Genomic DNA, 22,553 nt, shown 5'->3' with positions numbered 1-22,553 from the left:
TGTTTGAAGCCAGGCAATTTTTAATAGGAAACAAACCAGCTGAATTCTCACATCTTGTGTAATTCAAGCAAATAAATGTATGACTCCAAGCCAGAAAATGACATAAAGAAGTGCAGCACTTTCCAAGAATCTTTGTCATTCACAGAGGCAATAAATGACTCGTGTTGACAATCAGATGAGCAAGCCTTTGAAGTATGTTCTTTTCCTAGCACCCATGCAACTCCCATTAATATAATGGGAGTAACAGGCATGTGTCAGGAAAAAAACTAATGCCTTTTGTATATCTCCAGCTACAGAAAAAAAAAGACTGGATGCAATTATGCAATAGTTTGGAGTATGTTGATCCCTACTCTAAATTTCAATTGCTTAAATAACTACAGAACACTCACCATAATGTGCTAAAAATAAAACACTTGCTTGTGATGACAATTATAGTAAGCCACTGGGAAAATATGGTTTATTTTCATAAGCCACTTTTGCTTCTTTTGAAGCCTCTCCTTCTCTTTAAGACTTCCAGGATGTTTTTATTATTCTTTGGGGGTGCAGCATTCTCAAAGAGGTAGCATCTGAACTATATTATAATAATCTCCATCCAAGCAACTGTCATATCTCCTCTATTAATGTGAGAGAAGTATCAGGAAGAGTAATGTCATAAGAATAATAAAACAGTATTGGGATCAAATTTCTTAGTGGTTTTATGTTAGGTTTTGGGTTTTTGGAGAAACAAAAACTTTGTAATATACATTTTGGTTCACTGAGAAGAAAAAGCAACATCCAGCAAGACTGCCAAGTATTTGCTCTAGATGAGCATTTCTGCTTGCTACAACCACAGAGAATTGAAGATGGGCTATAGCCAAGGCTCCATTTCAGCTGTTTTCTGAGCCATAAAGTGCTCAACAGAAGAGTGGAAACGCAATGCTTGCCAAATGTTTTGTCCTTTTGTCAGGTTAACTCATAACACTTCACTGATAATTATTTGGAAATATTTAAACTAACTGGTGCTACATTTACAACTTAAATTGGCATATTTCAATTTTCATTGCCATTTCAGTTTCTGGCTTCCCAGCACTTGACAAGAATGCAATCCTGAGAGGAGGACAGCCTTGTGACTTTTCAGTTTGGAGGTTGGGTTTGGGTTGGATTTTTGTTGTTGCTTTGGTTTGTTGTTTTTTCTTTTAGAAACCTTTAAAATTGCACCTGAAAAATCGGAAGAGGGAGATGAACTACATTTGCACTCCAAGGCTGCAATCTGATGGGCACTGTTGTGCAGCTGCATTTTCGGACACGAACACAGTCCAAAGGCAGGGGCCAGAAATATCTCCCCTGCCAGCTGCATCCCAGGAGCTATAGCTCCTACTCCTCACTTGCTGTGCCTTGGGAACTGATGATTTCTGCAGACTGCTGGCCCTCAGTGACTATTGTGGCCAACGGGCAGGCCTGGGTGAGTGTGCTCAAACTGAACAGTCTTTACAGGGGCATGAAAACACGGAGTTTCACCCTATGCCTGAAAACCATGCTTCAAATCACAACCCAGCTCACTGCAGCAAAGGGAATCAGACCAACTGCTTTACTTTGCAAGCACACCCCTACACGAGGGCAGTAGCAAAGGACAGCCTCAAGTGACTCAGTTTTGGCATCGGGCAGTTTCACCTCCCTTGCACAGCAATGAATTCCCCTGTGGATGGCACAGTCAGGTTGGCTGGCACCAACCCTGCAGTGAAGCCCAACCTGAGTGGAGGCAGGTGCAGGCACAGGTACTCACCCTCCTGCAGCGGCAGCGTGGAGGCACGTTCTTCCAAAACTGTCGGGGGTGTCTATGTCAAAGCCTGCAGACAGCACGTGCTCATTACTAAACAAGGACACTATGCTATACTTTTGTCCTAGTTAAACCACAAGAAACATTGCAGAGACAGAAAAATCAGTTAGTTGGAAAGAAACAGAACGCAAGCAACTACAGTCAGAGAGAGGTTGTCACGGGAACGGCGAGCGGCTGCTCCGCGCTGGCAGCTCTATAAAAAGAGCTGTGAAGGTGATGAGCATCTATTTCCACATCCAGTTCTGCACCACATCCTCTTTACAGCCATGGGACAGGCATTTATGAGGCAGATACTTATCAAGCGAACTGTGACAGCAGGACATGAGAACAGAATACACGAAGACGTGAGGAAGAACCACAGAGTCAGCTTAAACATGACCTGGGGCCATTTTTATTATGTGTGGTTTTCACATTGGAGAGAGGCTTCCAGGAGCATGCAGGGATATTCATCAAGATGGAAGAGGCCAAAGATACAAGCCTAGCAGTGTTCACTCTGGTCACCCAGGGCGTCTTCTCTTCCTTCCCTATCTAGTGGTCAAGGCCAGAGCACACCACATGGGGTGTGTAGCTACCATTTTTCAAATTGCTTTTACATTCTACAGGATAGTTTAGTGGGAAAAGAAGTGGTAGGACATTTTACAAGTTAAGTTATAAAGAAGTTTTCTAGAAAAGGCATATGATCTGCCTTCTGATTTTTTAACTCATGGGAACTCTTGCCTGGAAAAAAACCAGAATTTGAGATTTGGCCTCTGATTAGTGCCTGTTTGAAATGGTTGCATCAGCAAGCTCCTGCTTCTTGTGCTTTGGGCTCTGGTGAGGATCTCAAGACTGCTCTCTTGACACTGCACTCGCACTCATTTCTCCTCTCATGCCCACAGAGCTTTGGCCACCCTTAACTCTGTACAGATTCAGAAACACTCTTTAGCTGTATCCAAAATATCTTCAGTGAGATGTAAATACCTGTGCCAGTGCAGACCCTAAGGAGGTAATTTCTGAATTACTCCTTTGGGGAGTGGAGGTGGGAAAAACCCATGAAACAGAACAGTATCTCACATTCCTACATTTCGGAAAAGGGTCCTAAATTTCCTCCTCCCTCCTGCTGAATTAACATAAAACCTCTAAACCTGCCAGGAGGAAAGAGCTTAGGGCATGAACATGGGATGTGAGGAGGTACCAGCGTGGCGTTAGGAAAGCCTCACACACTCTGGTGCTGCTCCACAGGGCTGAATACAGCAAGTCTTTCATTTGAATAGTTCACAACAACAAGTATAAAGGGGCTGTAAGCAGCAGACACACAATTACTCGAGCTCCAAGGACACTGCTGTGGGACTGACTTACCCGATGACAACAATTTCCTGCAGCAGTCTGAGTGAGCATTCAGCGCTGCCAAGTGTAGAGGGAACATGTTGTGGATCCCACACCTGAAAGGCACAACAGCCTCATTACATAGTGTCAGGTGAAAGTGCAGGTTGCACACAGACACAGCACAACCAAAGCTCCTTCCAGAAAGGCAGCATTTTTTTTATCCTTTTCTAGGAAGATTCTTCCTTGGTGCCTGCCATTATTTTTATCTGTATTTCCTTAACAGCCTTCTCAGGAGTTAAAAATACTCTGATGCAGCAAAATCTTGGCATTATGCTTTGAACAGAATGTGGCAGGAGGGTTTCTAAAAATTCAAGGCGAAGCAAAGGTAAGGGAAGAAGCAAGAAAGTAGATAATGCTTGGAGTCAATTGACCAGTGTGGGATGCACAAATTTCTGCACCAGCTACACATACAGCAACTGCCATTCTGAGATAAAAGTAAATGCCAAAATCTTCTCTATGTTATTTCTGAAGCATACTTTTTCTGCAGTTAACAATTCTCATATGGGTTTACAAAGCCTCCCCTTCTTCTCCCCTCTCTCTCTCCTGGGGCTGGCATAGCTGGTGACTCTTCACACTCTCCTTTAGGCTGCCATATCACAGTTTTCTTTTACATCCTAAGAACTAATAATCTCATTTTCCTATTTGCTTCAGCTACTCTTCTCACACTCTCTTTTACTTTTTCCTCCATTTAACACCTATACCTATTTCCCTCTAATCTCCTCCTCCTCCTCCATTTAGTTCTCTAACACAATGTCATTTATCTTTTAGGTCTACATTTCCACCCAGCACGTTTTGGTTGCCTTCCATCAAAAACCACTATCTGCACATCTGCTAACCAGTGTCCCACTTCTGCAGTGCAGTTCCCACTGGTTCCTCCCATCACTTTCTCCTCCTAATGCAGTTACCTCAAAGACTGACTGAGCTGCCTGCAGTTGTTGCTAACAGCACTGCAGAATAGTCTTTTCTAAGCTCATTTAAGGAGCTCAGCCAGATTTATTTACATGCAGCACATATGAAAGCACATTTAACACAGATAGTACCATCATTTTGATCTGCCTGGTATCTCTGAGCCAACTTCTTATTTCACTTATTTCTGCTGCTGGAAACGTATTTTATTTGATCAATGTTCCAGTCACCCAACTGTGAAATAGAAATTTCTAACTGGATAACTCTGATTCCAAGAGTGGGCTATCCCACTGAATCTCATTTCCCCTTAAACTCTCAAGATAACAAACTGAGACAGACTGTACTTGGGAGAGAGAGGAAAAACATACACATTTATTTAGACACTGAGATCTTCATGCTGGCTATATTAATAAAATCCAGTGACATTAGCTGAAGCCTGTGGAATTTCATTATCCATGCCAACTGAAGAGCAGTTCCACCTTCTGAGTTTGTGTGGTGACAGTTGTGCTTGACAGAGGATTATGGTCAAATGTGTCGCTTTCTTAAATATCATCAAGCAAGCAAACAAAATACTGAGAGTTGCAAGTATCTTCAAAATTAAAATCAGTTCATTTGCATTTGAAAGCAGGTCTTCCTAACTAGGTAAGTCAGGAGAAATCACTGATTTGTAGGGCAGGTTGTAGGTAGAAGACAAATTATATTTTGGAGACATGCAGAGGTAACTGCCAAAACCCTACATTCATGAAATCAGTTGCTGCTATAAAACACCTGGTGGAGATGTCCCTCATGGCATTGCATTACCCTGATCTCGTATCCCTTTGTGTCCAGGTTTGCTATTTTCTTTTGACAGACTGTAAGAACCTGAACATAATTAAACAATACTCAAGTATTAATAATCAAGCACATGCCAACATTTGAGTTGAGAATATTACTCAAATTGTGGGTGCAGTCTTGATGCATGTGCAAGAGAAAAAAAAAGCCACAAGAAAAAAATGGAATTGAAGCAGAAAGCACTAACAATATATAGAAATGGGTCTAATTTCAACTCCTTGTCCTTCTATTCAAAAAAGACTGCCAAATTTGCTAATTCAGATAAAAGCAGCCCTATTATTTCAGCCACATGAATATAACGAATCATGCAACATCAAGACAGACTCTAGTTAAACTGAGATCAGAAATATTTTCTAACAACTGCTTTGCAATGCTGCATTTCTATTACTGAATTATCCTATGTCATACCAAAAGGTACAAAAGAATAGTCACCAGCTATGAAATGTCACTAAACATTAGGCTAATTTATATCGTTAGGAATATACACAGGATTTCCTTGGAAAGCATCTGAATTTTTTTCATTTAAGTTTCCTATGCAAACTCATTGCTATCAGCTTTCTGGAATAACTGTGATCAAGATGCACTTTATTTATATGTACTTCATGTACATTAATACCACACTGTGCCACATCAGCATTTCAGGAAAAAGAGGCAATACTTGCACTACTTGTAATCTTGTAGTTGGGCACAATGAGAACTCTGCTGAGTTTTCTTCTCCTCCACACTTCCCAGTTGTTCATATTTTAATCCCACATCACCCACTGAAGTACAGTACATTTATGCTTATCCATTTTAACCTTCCCACTTCAGAACCTGAGGAGCAACTGCGTTTCCAGGCATCAGACATAACACTTGGCCATTAGAAACAGCTCCACCTACTTGGCAGTGTCGGCTCCGCTGGTGATGAGGGTGTTAATCAGGAGCTCATGTCCGTATCTGGCAGCCACGTGCAAAGGGGTGTTCCCATCCTTATCAACACAGTCGATCTCCCCTCCTGCAAAAGACATTTTCACACAGGTTACCAAACACTGAAAGATTCACCCTGAACCAGTGACCACAAGTGCTGTTTCTCTCCAGTGAGTGCAGCACAACCAATCCAGCCCCAGAGACAGTGAATTTCACCAAGAACCAGCACACAGCAAGCTGTCAGCTGCCAGCCCTTGGTACTGAGTGATGTCTGGCAGCAGCAATTTTACCTCTGCAGTGGTGGGGGCAAACTGGTGGGAAATAGGTGAACAGGATGATGCACAAGGGTCATGTACATGGTCTGAACTCGCTGCCCATCTAAAGGTACAAATGGATGCTTTCAATTAACAAAATAACAAAACAACCTGCTGAAACTGTGCCCTCATTCACAAAGGCATTGCCACTCAAACCTACCAGTAAGACAACAACAGATTTCGTTCAGAAGGCCTTCAGGAGCACACTGCAAACAAGCATGTTGTGTGCTTTTTCTGTGTCTTACCAAAGAGCAACCAAACAGTGCTTAAATAGAACCTTTCTTGGTAGTTTAAACCCAGTATCTTTTGTTTTATCCTCACAAGCAGGAAAGATAGATTATTTCTTTAGATAATGATCAAATTCCTGCTTTCTTTTTGGACCAAACACTAACTTTTTCAGTGACTCCTTGAAAGCCAGGTTTACTCCACTCCAACTATTCTCATCTTTCCCCCAGTCCCCTCCAGCTGGCCTGCATCCTTCTGGAAGTAAAAAGTCAAAAACCAAAACCAGTATTACAAGTGATGTATCCCACTGCTGAGCTGAGCAAAAAGGATTACTTCATACCTGCTGGCTACACTGCTCTCTTGCACTCCTGTACTTTGCACAGCACCCTGTACACTGGTGATCATTTTTAAAGCACTATGACACTGTTGACTTGTGCTCAACAACCTTCTGATCCTCTTCAAGCCCCAGATCCTTTCTTAAGGAATTGCCACCCACCTGGCTGTTGCCATTCAGAACTTGTACAACTCCTGCCTCCATGTGTGATCTTTCTTTTGCTTCACTTGCATTATAACTTCTATCTCTAGTTTTACAGAATCATTTTTCATTCTGCCTCCACCTTCTGCCAAACTAGCAGTCTCTCCCAACATCATTTTTTTTCTCCAAATGTTAAAAGCACATTTTCTATTCCACTATTCAAACTTTTAATGAAAATACAGGATAGTTCCAGACCCAGGAGGGAAATTGAAAACTCCCTCCCTCATGTTCCATTTCAACAACAATCCATTTATTACTAGTCTCTGAGTGTGGTTTTTCAAAGTTATGCACCAACATTATAATATTTTAATATGCTGCTAGTTTGCTGTGAGAATATTTAATGAAAGCACGTAAAAAGTCTTTCTAGTGTCAGTATATGGCAATATTTACTACATGTCCACTATTCACAGGAGATAATAGGCCACAACCACAACAAGAAAAGTTCTGGTAAAGCACTGTACAGTATGCCCAGAGCAATTGTGGATGCCCCATTCCTGGAAATGTTCAAGGCCAGGTTGGATGGGGCCTCTGAGCAACCTGGTCTAGCAGAAGGTGTCCCTGCCCATGGTAGTGGGGTTGGAATGAGATTATGCTTAAGGTCCCTTCCAACCCAGGCCACTCTATGATTGTCTAATGGCAAATAAAGGTCAGTAAAATGTTTCAGTAGATATCCTGGGATGGAGCCTCCACCAGTGGAAGTCTTCACAAACATTACCAGCACACAGAAAAGTTGGGTGACAAAGCCTATTAAAATACTGTGGAAGAGAATTGTGATGTTTCAGCTTCTTTTACTCATGAGAAATCTATGGAAGATATTGCCCACTTTGGCCAACCTAAAAATTCTCCAGCCTTTCTTTTCCCCCATTTTAAAGACAGAAATCACATTTGCAGTTTTCCAATTTTAAAGTTACCCATTCTTCCTCTACAAGTTGTTAGAGACAGCAAATCAGAAACTGAGACCTCTTTAGCATTAAGTACTGCAGAATGAAACGCCATTTCTTTAAATCATTGATCTTTCTCTCTTCCACAATATCCCATGGCAATGAGGCATAAAGTCACTTGTAATCAGATCTATGTACAATACTAGAATTAGAGAGACAGCACATGAAGAGAGAAAGAAGTGAAACCCAAGTAACTTGAAAAAGAGTAGAGAGGTGTGAAGGACAGATGAAGAACTGCCAGTTTTTCACACACAAATCCAACAGTTAATAAACAACAGCTCTAGGTCAGAAAGCATACTAGACTAAACAACTAAAAAATTGCTGTAAAACATTTTTTAACAGTTTTCTCCAGCTCACTTTTATTATTATTATTTTATTTACCCCAGGAAAGATATGAAAACAATTCACATGATGACCTGCAGACCTCAATTTTAAAATATAATCTTGTTTAAGTGTCAGTACATTTACAGCATAACTGTTCAGCCATCTTCAACATCTCCCACTTCAGTTCTAAGTTTGGGATTTTGGAAAACATATAAAAACCCCAACCAACGAACAAACCCTGGACCATCCTGTCTGGTGTAGTAGCCAAAACTGGGAAGCTTAAGTAAAGAATCAGTAATAGCAATCTCTGTCAATCAGAAACAGCTCTGCCACATCTCCAACAATAATAATTGCTATACTCTGCAATGTTCTTAGACAAAAAAGATGCCTGATAAATGACTGAAAATCAGGAATCCTGGCTAGGCCAGGACAAACAAGGTAGTGCTGCTCCTCCCTGCTGAGTATTTATTCAACACTTCATGAAGAGAGTGGTGAGGGATCAGCTAAGGGACAGGAGAGAAGTACAGCTGCTGAGTACAGGGGGGAGAAAATGCTCTGCACTTTAAGAACAGCAGGGCTTCTGAAGGAGAAGAACTAGAACTTTTTGGGGGGGTGTGGGAAGGTTTCATATTTTTGGGGGTTTTGGGGTTTTTTAGTTTTGAAATAATTTGAGAAAGAAAATTATACTTGCTTCTCAGCAGAAAAACAATCGAAATACAACTTTCAACTCTTGTTTTCAGGTTAAGAAACTGAACAGCTCACCTGGACCACTATCAGCTGACATACAAGATTTTGACAACAACCAAAAACTCAGCTGGTGATGACATGCTGGAACGAGAGCTCTCAGTGCAGCTCAAAGCCAGAAGTTGATGGAACATCCCCCAGTGCAGTCCTTTGGCACTCTGGGTTAGAACAACTGAAAACTGCAATATTGGAAATGCCTACTCTTTTGGAGAACCATTAAACAGGCAGAGAAACTCACCATTCTGAATGAGGGTCTGCGACCGCGTGAACCTCCCGTGGACAGCTGTCATGTGCAGGGGGCTCTTCCCATCCTTACTCTGACAGAAACAAAACAGAAACCCAAGCACTGAGCATGTAAAGCAGTGGTAACAATTTGAAGTCTGTCAGCTCAACATCCCACAGTCATTCTTCAGATAAAACCTCCACTGCCTTCAAAACTTTGTAGGACTGAACCTATAGATGATGGCAAATGCACGAGAAAACAGTTCCTCAGCAGTGAGTAGGAAATGGGCTGGAGTGGGGCCTGTTCTTACAGCCTGGGTGTACATAATACCTGCTGAAAACCCACAGATATATGACATATTATTCCTGAACATAATTTTTTAAGTAATATTTCCCATTCAGTCATAATAAAGAACAGCAAAGGAACCATAAAGCTAAGTAGGAGAGCAGTCTGTGAGAGATTTCCTGTTTATCAATCTGCATTTTATAGACAAATCTAGAATACAAACCACTATATTCAAAAGTTTTGTAAATAAATTTCCACACAGTCAAAAAAAGGATGTCTACAAAAGACAATTGGGGAGGCTTATGAAAGGAAAGGTACAATGAGCAGAGAATGTTTTGGGTTCTAGAGAAAGAAACAGACTGGGGAAGCCAAGGAATGAGAAAATAGCACAGGTGTGATACCAGCCTCACTACTTACATCACTTCATGTTCATAAGCCTGTGGTTTCACCTTCACTGGCAAGAACAATCCCCAATGTCATTTTAATAATTCTGAGTTTAAATAGTGCACTGACTATTCACTGATCTAAAGGGACTTGCCAGAGGTGTTAAATGTTAGCAGTTAAATGCTAGTTTTACCAATGGGAAACTGAAAACACACAGAATTTAAACTAAAGTAGTCAAGATCTTATATGAACTCAGAAACCTCAAATCTTCTGGTACCTATACCAGTACCCTCTGTTGGGTAACAGTAAGTCACTGGCAGCTTCATCAGGATATATCAATTGTGCCTCAAGAACATTCAGATATTCTAAGCAGAATCAGACTTTGTAAGCTCAGGTTCTAAAGCAGGTAACAAGCAACCTTCAGCTCTTATTCCCTGCAAAGTCAAAAGGAACTCTTTAGAATCAGGTTTAATTATACCCCTATTATAGGGGGAAGGAAAACACCAGAAAAGGATAGTTTCTTGACTTAATACCCATTGCCTGAGATAATATTTTGACAGAGCTCCTGGGACTGTATTTTAGTAGTGGTTTGTGCCTTCAAGAAAGTGGCTGACCTAGAGTTTAGAGCTGCCATTATATTTATCAAGGCACTGAGAGGTCCTCTGCTGGGAAGTAACCTCATCCAAACAGTTTAATGATCTACATTCTCAGCATCACTCTAACTCCATCAAGGATTTAAAGCCATGCTGTACTCGTTATTACAGTTTCCTACTGAAGTAAGTAAATAGGATAAAGTAAAACTGTAGAGCTGGAATGCAAGTTTTACCTGAATATTAACATCTGCCCCATTATTCACTAGTAGTTCCAGACACAGTGCTCCATGGGTGGAGGCAGCAGCAAAATGCAGGGGAGTGAATCCATTATTATTAGGCTGATTTACATTAGCACCATAGTCAATCAGCTCATTAACAACAGAATCCTGACCATTGTAACAGGCAATGTGAAGTGCAGTATTTCCATAGATGTTCATTTCATCAATCTAAAATGAGACAAGGAGACATAGTTAAAGTTACAGACATCAGCTTACCATGTTACATAATGCATCACACACCACAAATGGAAATAGCTGGAGGCTTGAACTGTCATAGGGCATAATTCACACCAGCAAATTTCATTGACAAAATACACTCCCAGACAGCTTAACATGGAATGCTTTACCTTTATTATTACTATTAACTTTCTATCCTTCTGGCAATTTCTAAAAGCCAGTGTGAAGCTTAAAGCTGATGGCAGGACTATGTAATGATGATGATGATGATGACAATAGAAGTTCTAACAAGCTGGGAAGCTTTTACATGTAAGTGGAAAGGCAGGATGAATAAAAGGATCACAATCTTTACTTTTAAAAAATTACGACAGTGACTATTGTGCTTTTGTGAACAGAACCAGGTATAAGAGCTCTTTCCACATGCTTATTTTGGGAGGGGAGTGAAGGTATCTGAGTGAAAGGAAGGTGAAAGTGCAAAGACATTTACACTTCAATAAGAAACTACTTTCAGTAGCTCAATATTATAAAGATGTAATTAAGATCATGTTACTTCTTGATGGCAAACTTAGTATTCAAGTGCTGTTCTGTAAAACAGGACAAGACAGATTGTACAAAAGACTGAGGGTATGAACAGCCTTCCATGAAATACAGGTGTCTCAAAGATCACATCCCCAGTGGTGGAGAACATGGAAGTCAAAGCAGTGCTATGCTAGTAACTACCTTGTAACAGGCAACACCCTTCAACTTCACAGCTAACAGCTTGTGAACATGGACCTCTGAAAAAATTTTGGCAGGTCAAGTAAGCTGAAGTTGCAAAGGCAAATGCAATAGCTTTATCTGACATCTCTGAGTAACTGCCTGGTTAGTGCAGGCTCCTCTGGTCATCTCACCACTGCTTTGAGGAGTTGACAATAAAGAGAAGTCTCTGCCCAGAACAAGTTATTTTCCAGAGTGACAATAATCCTTTCTTATCCCTCCATCAGCTACAGAGGAAACATAGGTCCTGAAACTGAAACAGCCTGAACTGCTGCATAATAAAGTATGTAGTGTATATGCTGGGAATAACCACTCATCGCATCAAAGAAAATGCTGAGTGTCAAGGAAAATTTCATTAGTCCATCTTCTTTCTGCAGGAACAGCATGTATTTCCTGCTTTCTTCAGCAAGGTGGCCTAGAATTTACTGTCCATATCAGACTTTCTTTAATACAGTATGTTTCCTGACTCTCGAACTAATAAATTACATGAAGTATAAGGTGGTCCAGAAAATGGGACCTCTTTTGTTTAAAAGCTTTGCTAATGTCTTTAGCAGCATCCATAAGAAAGAGGACAAGAATATCTCTAAAGCTGGAGAAACATGGAAGCCACACAAGTGCACATTATCACACACCTCCACTCCCAGGTTAAGGAGTTGTTTCACAATGTTAATCTGCCCATTGGATGCAGCTGCATGAAGTGGGGTGTAACCCTTCTTGTCTTTACAAGTCACTTCTGCACCATGATTAATCAGTAAGGCAACAACTTCCAGGTGACCTTCAAAAGACAGAAGATAGTTATCAATGGGTATATCATCCTAAAGCATTGCTTCTCCCAAATTCCTGATTTCTTGCTAAGGCACTGCCCTTTCACTGCTATTTCAAAGTGCTCCCATATTTTTACAAGGGGAAAAAAAAGCATTTCATAAATGTTCCTAAATCTAGGCTCCAGGCCTTATCAAAAAATCCATGCATTGACCTTCCCCAGATGTGTCAAATTTCTCTTTATTGAATTAGTTTTTCAGCCACTAAAAAACAAAACCACACCTCTTTTCCATTTATTTTTCTAAAATTAATAGCTTGTGTTTTAATCTCCCTGTGACAGAAAGAACAGTGAGCACAGGAGGATGGCAATACAAATCTCCCAAAACAGCATCCCAGTGATGTCATTTGCAAACACAACTGCTAACACTTCTTGGATTTTGTTAGTGATATAAAATAACCTTAATAAATTAAAAGATTGAAGTATCCTCTTTGCTAGCACCACTGAGGACACAGAAAACCAAATTTCAAGTGCATGCAGAATTTGATCCAAAGCCTACCAATACAAACACAAGATTTTCTGCTGGATCCACTGGTCTTTGGATAAGGTGAATCCAGAACTCTCCAAAACTGTGCAAAAAATCCTGACTATAGGTCTAAAAATGTTTGAATCTAAACTCAGAGTCTATAAAAACACACTCAGTCTGCAGAACAGCCTCAACAGTCACACAGACCGAGAGCTGACTGGCAGATCGATGGAACATCAAGAGTGAAATGCCTACCCCTGAACTGGGATCTTCCTACAGAATACAGGGGAAGAGCTAAGCATTGCCAAAACACAGCTTATAACCCACCCGTATCTTCAGTGTCCTCCACTCCCTGAAGGTCTCAAACCCTCTCACCTGCCTTCCCAGACAGTGCCCTTAGCACCAAAATTAAATCAAGGCTAGCTGAGGAACAGTCTTATTGCTTCATGCTGACACAGAACTGTCTTTCTTAGAATTAAACACTTATTATATCAAATACCACATAAAACTGTGCCCCAGCTGATCTGTACAGCCCTTTCATGAGGCAGCTATGATCATGTGCAGGCCCTAGGAAACTATAGATAAAGTCCAAGTGTCCAAAGATAATTAAGCATTCGAGAACCTGTGTGAGGGTTTACAGGTTAAGATCCTCAGGGTCTCATTATCTAAATTCTGTCTAAATTGCACTACAGACTCCTGAGTTCCATTCCTAATTTAGGACTTCAATGTTAACTAAATATTTTTAAAAGTGTAATGTGAATTTCTGAAAATATTTAAGTGCAAAAGAGATGTGGAATTGCACAGCACAATGGAAAAGCCTTTCACATCTACAGAGTGCAGTTCAAAGCTCACATCACAGTTAATGGCAAGAGCCTTTCCATCTGTCTGTGTATATCAAAAAAACACTCAGTATGCTTTTCTCACAGTTTGAAATCTCCTATTATCTCACTTCAAAAAGTGCCAGGATTAAAATCAAGACTTTTGACAGGTCAAATGAAAGAGCTCCTGGCAGAGGGCACACAAGTCTCAACAAATTGTAATCTGAAATATAAACTGCTTGGCCAACAAAAGCTCTTGAACAAGCATGACCACTATCACAGGCAACCTTGTCCTAGTATTTTTAGATTATAATGCCCTACTATAAGAAATTTTCCTTTAGCTTGAAAGGAATAAGGTCAATTGATTTAATTGAGCAGTATTTGGTAACACCACTGATGTTTTGAACAAATTGGTTGCTCTTGTCCACACTGGAATAAAAGATGACAATTTGCTCCTATCAGGAAGAAAGCACCTATGAAGCATTTCCTAAGAACATCAAAACTTAGCTACTTACTTAGATAAACAGCAAAATTTCTGATCATAGTTATCTGCATTTTATGTAAAGTAGTTTTTAGCAAAAACTGAAACAAATATAACCTGCAATTTTTCAAACTCACATATAGCTTATACTGGAACTAGAGTCAGGATTAAAAAAAAAAAAAAAAACAGAATGAAAAAGCAACACAGAAAGCCCACAATTAACTGTCTTAAAAAGGAAATCACAGCCAGGATCTCACTAGCTGTTAAGCCATAAATGGATAGTGGTTTTTTTAGATCAGTTGAATCTTTCCCTCTTCAGGGTAATTAGGGCCAGGTCTGTTCTTGTCTCTTAAAATATGCCATTCATTTGTGAATAGGAAGCTAAAAAGCAGGAGCAACAGCCCGAGCCTTACCCATGTAGGCTGCCCAGTGAAGAGCTCTTCTGTCCTTTTTGTCGAAAGCATTGATGTTTGCCCCCTTGGCCAAGAGCAAGTTCACCATCTAGAAGTAACAACAGCAAGTAAACCAACCCTATAGATCACACATAACAGGTTATAACAAAGCAATTTAGCAATAAAGTTGGGACTACAAAATGCTGCATTTGAATGATAAATTTGTGAATGACACAAATAATGTTCAAAGCACCAGTGACAGTCACAAAGAACCAGGACAAGTTCTGTGTCCACAGAGGGAGCTGAGAGGATTCAGGGTGCTACTTCTGCAGTGTGCTTCAAATCCTGCCTGGCAAACTACCTGGAAGAGAAACAGGTCTGGAAGTGAAACTCTGCTCTTAATTTTACTGTTAAGACCAATTTAAGTGGTTTCTTTGTGGACTGAGACAAGACTCCTCCAGACCATGTCATAAAAACCCCTAAGAAGCTGCTTGATCTTTCCACAACAAGTGCCAATTTCTTGCCACACCATGGTGACTTCCATTAAGTTCCCATGTGCCCACAGTGGTGTGGACAGCACCAGACTGCTTCCTGTACAGTGCTGGCCTTTTAAACAGCACAGCTGAGAGCTGAAAAGCTGCTTTCCCCATTGCCAATCATCCCACATTAAATGTAAGCAAAAAGAGGGGAGGAAAACGGAAAACAAAAAAAGAATGGAAATCACAACTACTCTATTTTTCAGCAAAACATTCTAAAATCATAAATTACAGCACTAGATGATTGTCTTCCTCTCTTAACTGTTTTGCCAGGTAGAACACCAAATAACAGCATATATTCAGTCCACACATCTGTGGGAAAGCTTTAGATTATGACAGAGACATTACTGTCTCTTTCCTACAGTGCAGTATTTTAAAGGCCAAACACCACCACTGTTTTACAGGAACTGCCATTCCTCTTCCTTGTTTTATTACATTACAACTGATCAACTTTTGTTGACAGAAGTCTAATGCTCCAGTCTAAGTGTTTTTCTTCAATACCTTGATCCTCAGGTGTGAAATGGGCAAAAGAGGATCATTGTACCCAGATCTAAAGCGTCTCACAAAATCCTTTACATAGGGGCTTTATTTACAAAACTATAGTTTTTCTCATATAGTTAAATGGTGATAATACTAGAAAATGGTTTGCTTGCATAAGAGGAAAAACTGAAGCACATTTTCTAGAAGACTAATTAGAAAAGCAGAGTGACTGCATCTCACACAGCTGCACCTTCAGTATGAATCATACCCCTCAGTTTTCCCTTCTTCTCACTCTGCCACTTTAATTTTCACAGGTTGAAAGGAGACAAGGATGCCCTTGGAGTGGCTGGGAGCGCTGGCACAGACAGCAATTCCAGGTCTGTGTGCACCCCTCACTAGCACACTGGCACTACACAGGTACTTCCCAGCCACTGCCTTGTTTGTGCAGGTAGGAAACCTGGCACACAGCCTGGAAAGCAGCTGAGCAACAGGAATCGTGGGGATGGGGGTTGTGGGGGTCAGTCCAGATCCAGCCGCAGCAGGTGAGGTGCATGAACACAAACCAGTGAAGTGCTGCCGGGGCTCACCTCGATGTGCCCGTTGAGGGCCGCGTGGTGCAGCGCCGTGCGGCCACCACGGTCCGACACATTGACACTGCTCAGCAGAGGGATGATGATCTCCGCACACTTCACCGCCTTGTTGGCGGCTGCCACGTGCAGCGGCGTCTGCCAGTTCTTGTCCCGGGCATTGACATCAGCAGAGTGCTTGATCAGCACCTGCACCGCCTCCTGCAATGGAGCACAGGCACAGCATCACCAGCAGCTGGGATAAAGGCACAGCCCACGTTCCGGACAGCTTGTATTGGGAATTAAGAGTGTTGACATTTTGGTCTGTGTTTTTGCTCATGCCACCTGTGAAAAGATGTATCCTTTTCCTGCCAAGTTCTAGGGAACAAAAGCTGATAGAGTGAAGGCTTCGTCCTTGAAGACAGAGTTTGCATAAACTATTTAGGTCTCTTCTATTGGTTGACAGCCTTTTGAGGAGAGCTGGGGGCGGGAGAGAGCAAGGGGAAAGAAAGAGAGCAGAGCCTGAGACCTTCACCTGGGGAGTGCTGGCCACACCTCCCTAGGCAGATACCACCAGCAGGCCCAATAAAGGTGAGAGGACTTGTGCTCTGGATGTTGGTGGCTTTCCCAAAAAAGACAGCAGGGACAGAGTGTCCCGAGTTGGTAAGACAACCTTATGTGAGAAATCCCTGGTGAGTGGGATGCTTACACGTTCGGGCTTATTGCTTTAGTTTCTCTCTCTCTCCTCCTTCTCTTTGGGTTCCTGCTATTGGGTCACTTCTGTTAATAAAGATACTGTGTTTTCTGAACTCTCAACGGTGCTCAGCCTCACTTCTTCCAGCAGCTATAGAACCCGCCCTGTTACACAGCTCGATCACACTGCCTGTGTGCGTCACTCATGCACAGCGCACACGGCCAGGAGGAGGAAGGAGAGGAACATTTATCAAAACACCCTCCCAGGCTCCTGAAATGGTTCTGTTGATTAAAACACACGTCGTTTCTGCTGTCATTTAGGGCAGTGGCCTCACAGTGAAAATTTCCCAGTCGGATTAGAGGATGTCCAAAGCCACCTAAGCAGAGAGCCCAGGCTGTTTGGTTGATTAACCTTCAGTCCCTCAGTCATTGTTAACTGTGCTCTCAATGAAGAAATGAAGGTACCTATTTGAGGCATCACTACCACTGCTGATGGCCTCGGCCTAGGGCAGCAGTGGGTCTGTCCTGGAGCCACCTGGCATTGGCTGTTTTGGACAAGGGGGAAGCTTCCAGAAGCTTCTCACTGGTGGCACACTCACAGCCCCCCACTACCAGAACCTTGCCATGCAAACAGCATGGCTTTGGACAGAAAAGTCACAGCAAATTGCTCTAAGTTGTGTCTATAAACAGGAAAAAAGAGACAATAAAAAGAGTATGTTAAAAAAAAAGTTTTAGCTTTGCAAAAACATGAGAAATGCTGGTGTCCCCAAGTCAGCATTAGCATTCCTTTTCTCCCAAAGGGCCAAGCACAGGCCAAGGGTTTTTACTGCAATATCCATTCTGTCAGCCTGAGACCAAACAACATCTTTTAAGGTTAATTTTGTTGGCTAAAAGTGAGTATTTCCCAGTGAGAAAATGTGCTGATTCCTCTTGAGAGTCTGTCTCTCTAGAGAATTTACAATCAGTTCTTTTCTGCTTCTTTTAATGTATCTGCCATTAAGCAAATCAGAGGGGAAAAACAAGTTTTTCTCAAAATTACATTTCATTTCTTCCTTTTTTCCCCTCAAACAAACAAAATATGAAGAAGCCAGTGGGACACAGTAGCAGTCAAATAGCCTTGTCTGCTAAATACAACTCACATCTGGTAAGTGGAAGAGCTCTAGTCCTACATAGCACCTTTTTCCGTAAACTGAAAAGTTTTCTGGTAAGCCCAGTCAAAATTTTATTAATGACTAACAAATGCATACACAGTATGTTTAAATAGCATTTCTATATCTAGAATGACCCAGAAGAGTTCCTGCAGTCTGTATCAACAGTACATACATTACTCAGAGTTGTATCTCTTTGTCCTCAAATGACCTCAGCAATTTCATTTTCTACAGCCTTCTCATAAACTGTTCTCAAACAGATTTGTTCAGTCAGTGACACTGCATCTCTTACAGCACCAATAATGATACATGACTGTTGATGTCTCAATAGGATTTTGGTTTTTAAATTACAGGCCTACTATTTTAGAAGTCATTTAAATGTAACTCGCTGGAGACCTACCCAGCTGGAACATGAAGTCAGCAGGAAAATTCATGCCCTTTTATTCTTAGTGAAAGAAAGAAAAAGTTAAAGGAGAATTTTTAGAAGTAAATAATGAGGACCGAAAAGCCTAAGCTAAAAATATCTAGACTTAAAAAAAACCACCAACATTTACACATTTTTGTTTACATCTGTTACAACCTGATGATGTATCAGCTTTGGGTTCAAAGGTTAAGAGTCCTTATGGAGAAGTTTTAATTCCATTGCTTTTGAGAGCACAGCTATGGTGTAAGTCTCTGCATCAGCGTCTGTAGCAATCCCAAGTTATCACAGTAAAACCTCTTTATATTTCCAACTGTATAAGGCTCAAAGCTTATAGCATCCATGAACAATCTTACACAGTCACACCTGTGGGTTGTTGATTTGTAAATAAACATTTGAATCCCTAGAGCCCACTTGAAAAATCATTAAGTCATAAGTAAAAACGTGTTCATGCTTTTAATCAATGTATAAAAGGGTTTAAGGAGACAACTTCTGAATCCTGTGAAAGCTTCATAGCAAAAGATTGATAATAAAATTTGTTGGTGGTCATTCTAAAAGCAATTGTGCTGAGTTCTACTCGTCAACTTCTGGACCATTAATTCATCTCCTACTACCAATGTGAGTTATGAATTCACCTACTGCTACCTACTATTACCACTACTGAAGCTGCACATTTGTTTGCTTGTGTAATAAAGTAAAAAGCAGAACTGAAAGACCCTCAAAAATGCTAAATCCTGTAATCCAGCTGGCAAAGTGTTAAAAATGAGACTCAAACCCACAGAAAGACACATATTTTCTGTTAGGACTGTCACTGACAATAAAATTATGTACTCTGACACATCCCAAAAAAGAAACCAAGCACACTGCAGTTCCTGCATCAGAAAGACAGTGGCTTGTTTTAAGGTTTAAGTCTGATCTTTGTTTTCCAGCATGGCTTTTTGTATTTTGCTTCATTACAGCATTCATACTCTATCAGATATTCCTTTCAGAGGGTTTCAGGGGATGCCAGCAGCTGGGAAGCTCAGCCAGCAGCCAAACAATGCCTGAGTTCAGAAGCGAGCCCAGGATTCCTGCCTCCAGGCTTGGCAAGCGCTGGGACTGTTACAGAGGTGATTCCAGTACATCAGGCTCTGGAAGACAGCCACCCACTGTCTCTTTTACAACCCCTCCCCTCGTCCCCAGCAGCTAATTCGGTCTGCAGTTGGGCTCACTGTTAACTGAGTATTAGGAGGATAAAAGTAGACAGGAAGGTCCACAATGGAAAGCCAAGAATAATGGTGCAGTTGAAAACAGTCATGCCTGACCTGCATTCCTGTTAGTTACTTTTGCTCCTTTTTGAGACACCAATGGAGGAGGTACAACATGATGACAGAGGATTTCTATTTGTCAAGTAGAAGAAATACGGGCAAACCCTCCCTTATGCATGAATCAAATGCATTAACAGAAAACCTAAGGGATGCCTTGAAGTGCAATTAACCAAAACAAACTACGTGATGTGTGTTGGATCACATCCACATCCGCTCCCTTCTGGCACACACAGTGTGCATGCATCCACATGGATTTACTCCTCTTTATTTCACCACTTGAAGATGATGTGGGCACTGTAGACCACTGTGGACTCTATCCCATGCCAATCCTGGTCACCTACACCAGGTGGTGGTTGCTCAGCATGACTTGCTACAATAATGTAAAGGAAGGTGAAAATCATCCTCATTAAGGCTCAAAAGCAGCCATAACTAACTTGTAAAAGCTGGCCTGCAGCCCCAATGTTACAGGCCCTACATGCAGAAAATGCTTTCCCTCTTTGCCTCACCATGCCACCTACTTCAGCTCTCAAAGGTTTGCTTTTTTCCCTCAACAGGCAGTTTACATGCGGAAAAAAATAAAAAGGCAGGGTAATCAAATCTCACTCACTTCACTTCTTGAAGCAACTGCTCGGTGGAGAGGAGTCAGCCACATATTGTCCTTGGCGTTGACACGAGCGCCTGCAAAGGAACGGCAGAGGTTACATTCACACCTTGGGTGTGACACCGAGAGCTTGGTGCTCCTTAGTGACAAGACCTGAGCCACATGTGGTCCCCTCACTGCTCCCCAGGACTCTCTTGGCACTCTGCTCACCTCAGAAATGCACTTCCAGATGTGACAGAGATAGGAGCTGAAGTATGCTTTTCAAAAAATAAGTAGGACTGTTATTAGGAAATCCTGTGTTTACAGGATGCAAAATCAAGATTTGTGGCAAGGAATTACATAGGTATGTATGTACATGTATGTTTATGTATATGCATTTTTTTAGAACTACTGACATAGGTGGGGGGGGGGGGGGGGGGGCGGAAGAAAGCCACCCTTTGCTCAGAGTTTGCTCACAGGACTGCTGCTGTCTGCAGCCTGAACAGTCTCTTGTTTTCAGCTCCCTCAGACAGATCACTGAAAAATGACCACCTCCCTGCTTTATGAATCTTGCTGAGATCAAGAAAACAGGACTGGAAAATGGCCAGGTTGGGGATGAAACTGGGCACTTATTACATCAGGTCCTGTGGGTGTTACTCACAAAGCATCAGAAGAGGAGGGATGAAGGAGACCACCCCTTTGCCCTCTGTGCAGTTCAGTGCTAATGGGGGCTCTGACAAAGGCAGCTGCACAAAGAGGATGGGTTTGGGCTGGCTTGACAGAAAAAATGGATAAAAGAAGAATATTTAACTACAGTGGTTCTGGCTGACTGCAGACCAAAGGGGGGAAAAAAAAGGATCCTGTACATTTGTGTAATACAACATATTTGTTTGCAGAAAATATTAAAGCTACTCACTGATGTGACACCCCAGAAAGGAAATTCACTGGTAAGGACTAGAGAAACTAATTTTAAAAAGGGCTTAACCCAAAAATATTGTACGTTTCAGGTCTGCAGGTAGCAGTACTATTCTGAGAAGAGTAGCACATGCAGGAAAAAAACAAACCATAGAGGAACGTAAGTGTCATGCACATAGCCTGGATGAGTCTCTGAACTTCATGAACAAAGGGATTCTTAAGCTTCATTTTGGACCATAACTTAAGTGCATACAAAAGCCTGTAATTAATAAATCCCACTCCCTGAATCAGAATTACTTTCTGAGAGCTGATTCTCAGGGATATTAAGATGCTTGCCTCTGAATCACAGTATTTATTGGGAATTGTGCTAGATAATCAGAGAAGAAACAAGTTCTTGCATATTTCCACAAGTCAGGATGCAATTTTTTGGCAGCAAGAAAAAGAAAGCCACTTTCATGACTATTGCAACTATTAGAGCCAATCCTTCAAACTCACCTCAGAGCTTGGTACCTGATGGTACAATTTGCCCTCTGGAAAAACACCCTTTATTCTAAAGACAACAGTGAGTTTTCTAATGAATCTGTCTAAGCAGGGAAGCTATTAGCTTATTTTGTCTTCATGGGAAAGCCATTACAGTTAAAAGACATTCATATCCTGCCCTTTGGCTACACTAGAGACAAGTAAGGCAACAACCTTCTCCACTATCAGGAAGCTGACAGGACTTCAAGGCACCTTCAATTATCTTGACTTGGCCTGGTAGGTGTCTTGGCGATGCAAACTGCCTGCATGAATTCCTAGTGATTGCTACCAAATGCTTCTTTTTGGGTTTAGAAATTTATTTTGTATTTGCCTTGAGGTTTTGTCTCATGTTCTTTTGTTTTATTTCTGCCCCTCCACTAATTCCTAGAAGCAGATGGTTGCAAATCAGAAAGGCTTATGTGTGGAGTAGCAAAGCGTGACAAATATATTATTCCTCAGTATTCAACAACTCCAGCAGCACCGGTGAGTATGAAGATAATTAGAAAACCTACGGAAGTATCTCCATCAGTAGTTATTCATGCCCTTCACTGATCCACTTACCCTTTGAGAAACTGAAACAGTTGCCAAGAAAGCAGCTAAAGAAAATAATAAAAGGAAAACAATAGCAGCATAAGTGAAATAATATACAGCATGCTATCAGCCTTTTCTTTCTCAGCTGTTTTCCACATCCCTTTAGCTCTTTGGGCCTCTTTATGTGAAAGAGTGAAATTGCTCTTATGTATCTAATTCAATGCATCACTTGAATACGTTTCTGATCTCTGTTTTTGAGCTACACAATTCAGCTGTT

General features: G+C 41.4%; 1 protein-coding gene across 4 annotated transcripts in view; it reads right to left on the bottom strand.

The window, feature by feature from the left end:
• The window catches only part of ANKRD44 (ankyrin repeat domain 44), a 135,624-nt gene that overhangs the window by 39,210 nt on the left and 73,861 nt on the right, over window positions 1–22,553 (bottom strand). For all 4 annotated transcript variants that reach the window (XM_071562992.1, XM_071562991.1, XM_071562990.1 and 1 more), the window contains exons 4-12: window positions 20,339–20,409; window positions 16,184–16,384; window positions 14,602–14,689; window positions 12,236–12,378; window positions 10,626–10,838; window positions 9,146–9,224; window positions 5,798–5,912; window positions 3,155–3,237; window positions 1,763–1,826 (exon numbers count right to left, since the gene is read on the bottom strand). In XM_071562992.1, the coding sequence (XP_071419093.1) occupies window positions 1,763–1,826; window positions 3,155–3,237; window positions 5,798–5,912; window positions 9,146–9,224; window positions 10,626–10,838; window positions 12,236–12,378; window positions 14,602–14,689; window positions 16,184–16,384; window positions 20,339–20,409 (1,057 nt within the window). The remainder of the gene's footprint in view (window positions 1–1,762; window positions 1,827–3,154; window positions 3,238–5,797; window positions 5,913–9,145; window positions 9,225–10,625; window positions 10,839–12,235; window positions 12,379–14,601; window positions 14,690–16,183; window positions 16,385–20,338; window positions 20,410–22,553) is intronic.

The sequence above is a fragment of the Pithys albifrons genome, chromosome 8 (genome assembly GCF_047495875.1).
Source record: "Pithys albifrons albifrons isolate INPA30051 chromosome 8, PitAlb_v1, whole genome shotgun sequence".
In the NCBI taxonomy this organism is placed as follows: Eukaryota; Metazoa; Chordata; class Aves; order Passeriformes; family Thamnophilidae; genus Pithys; species Pithys albifrons.
This window is presented reverse-complemented; position numbering and strand designations above follow the sequence as displayed.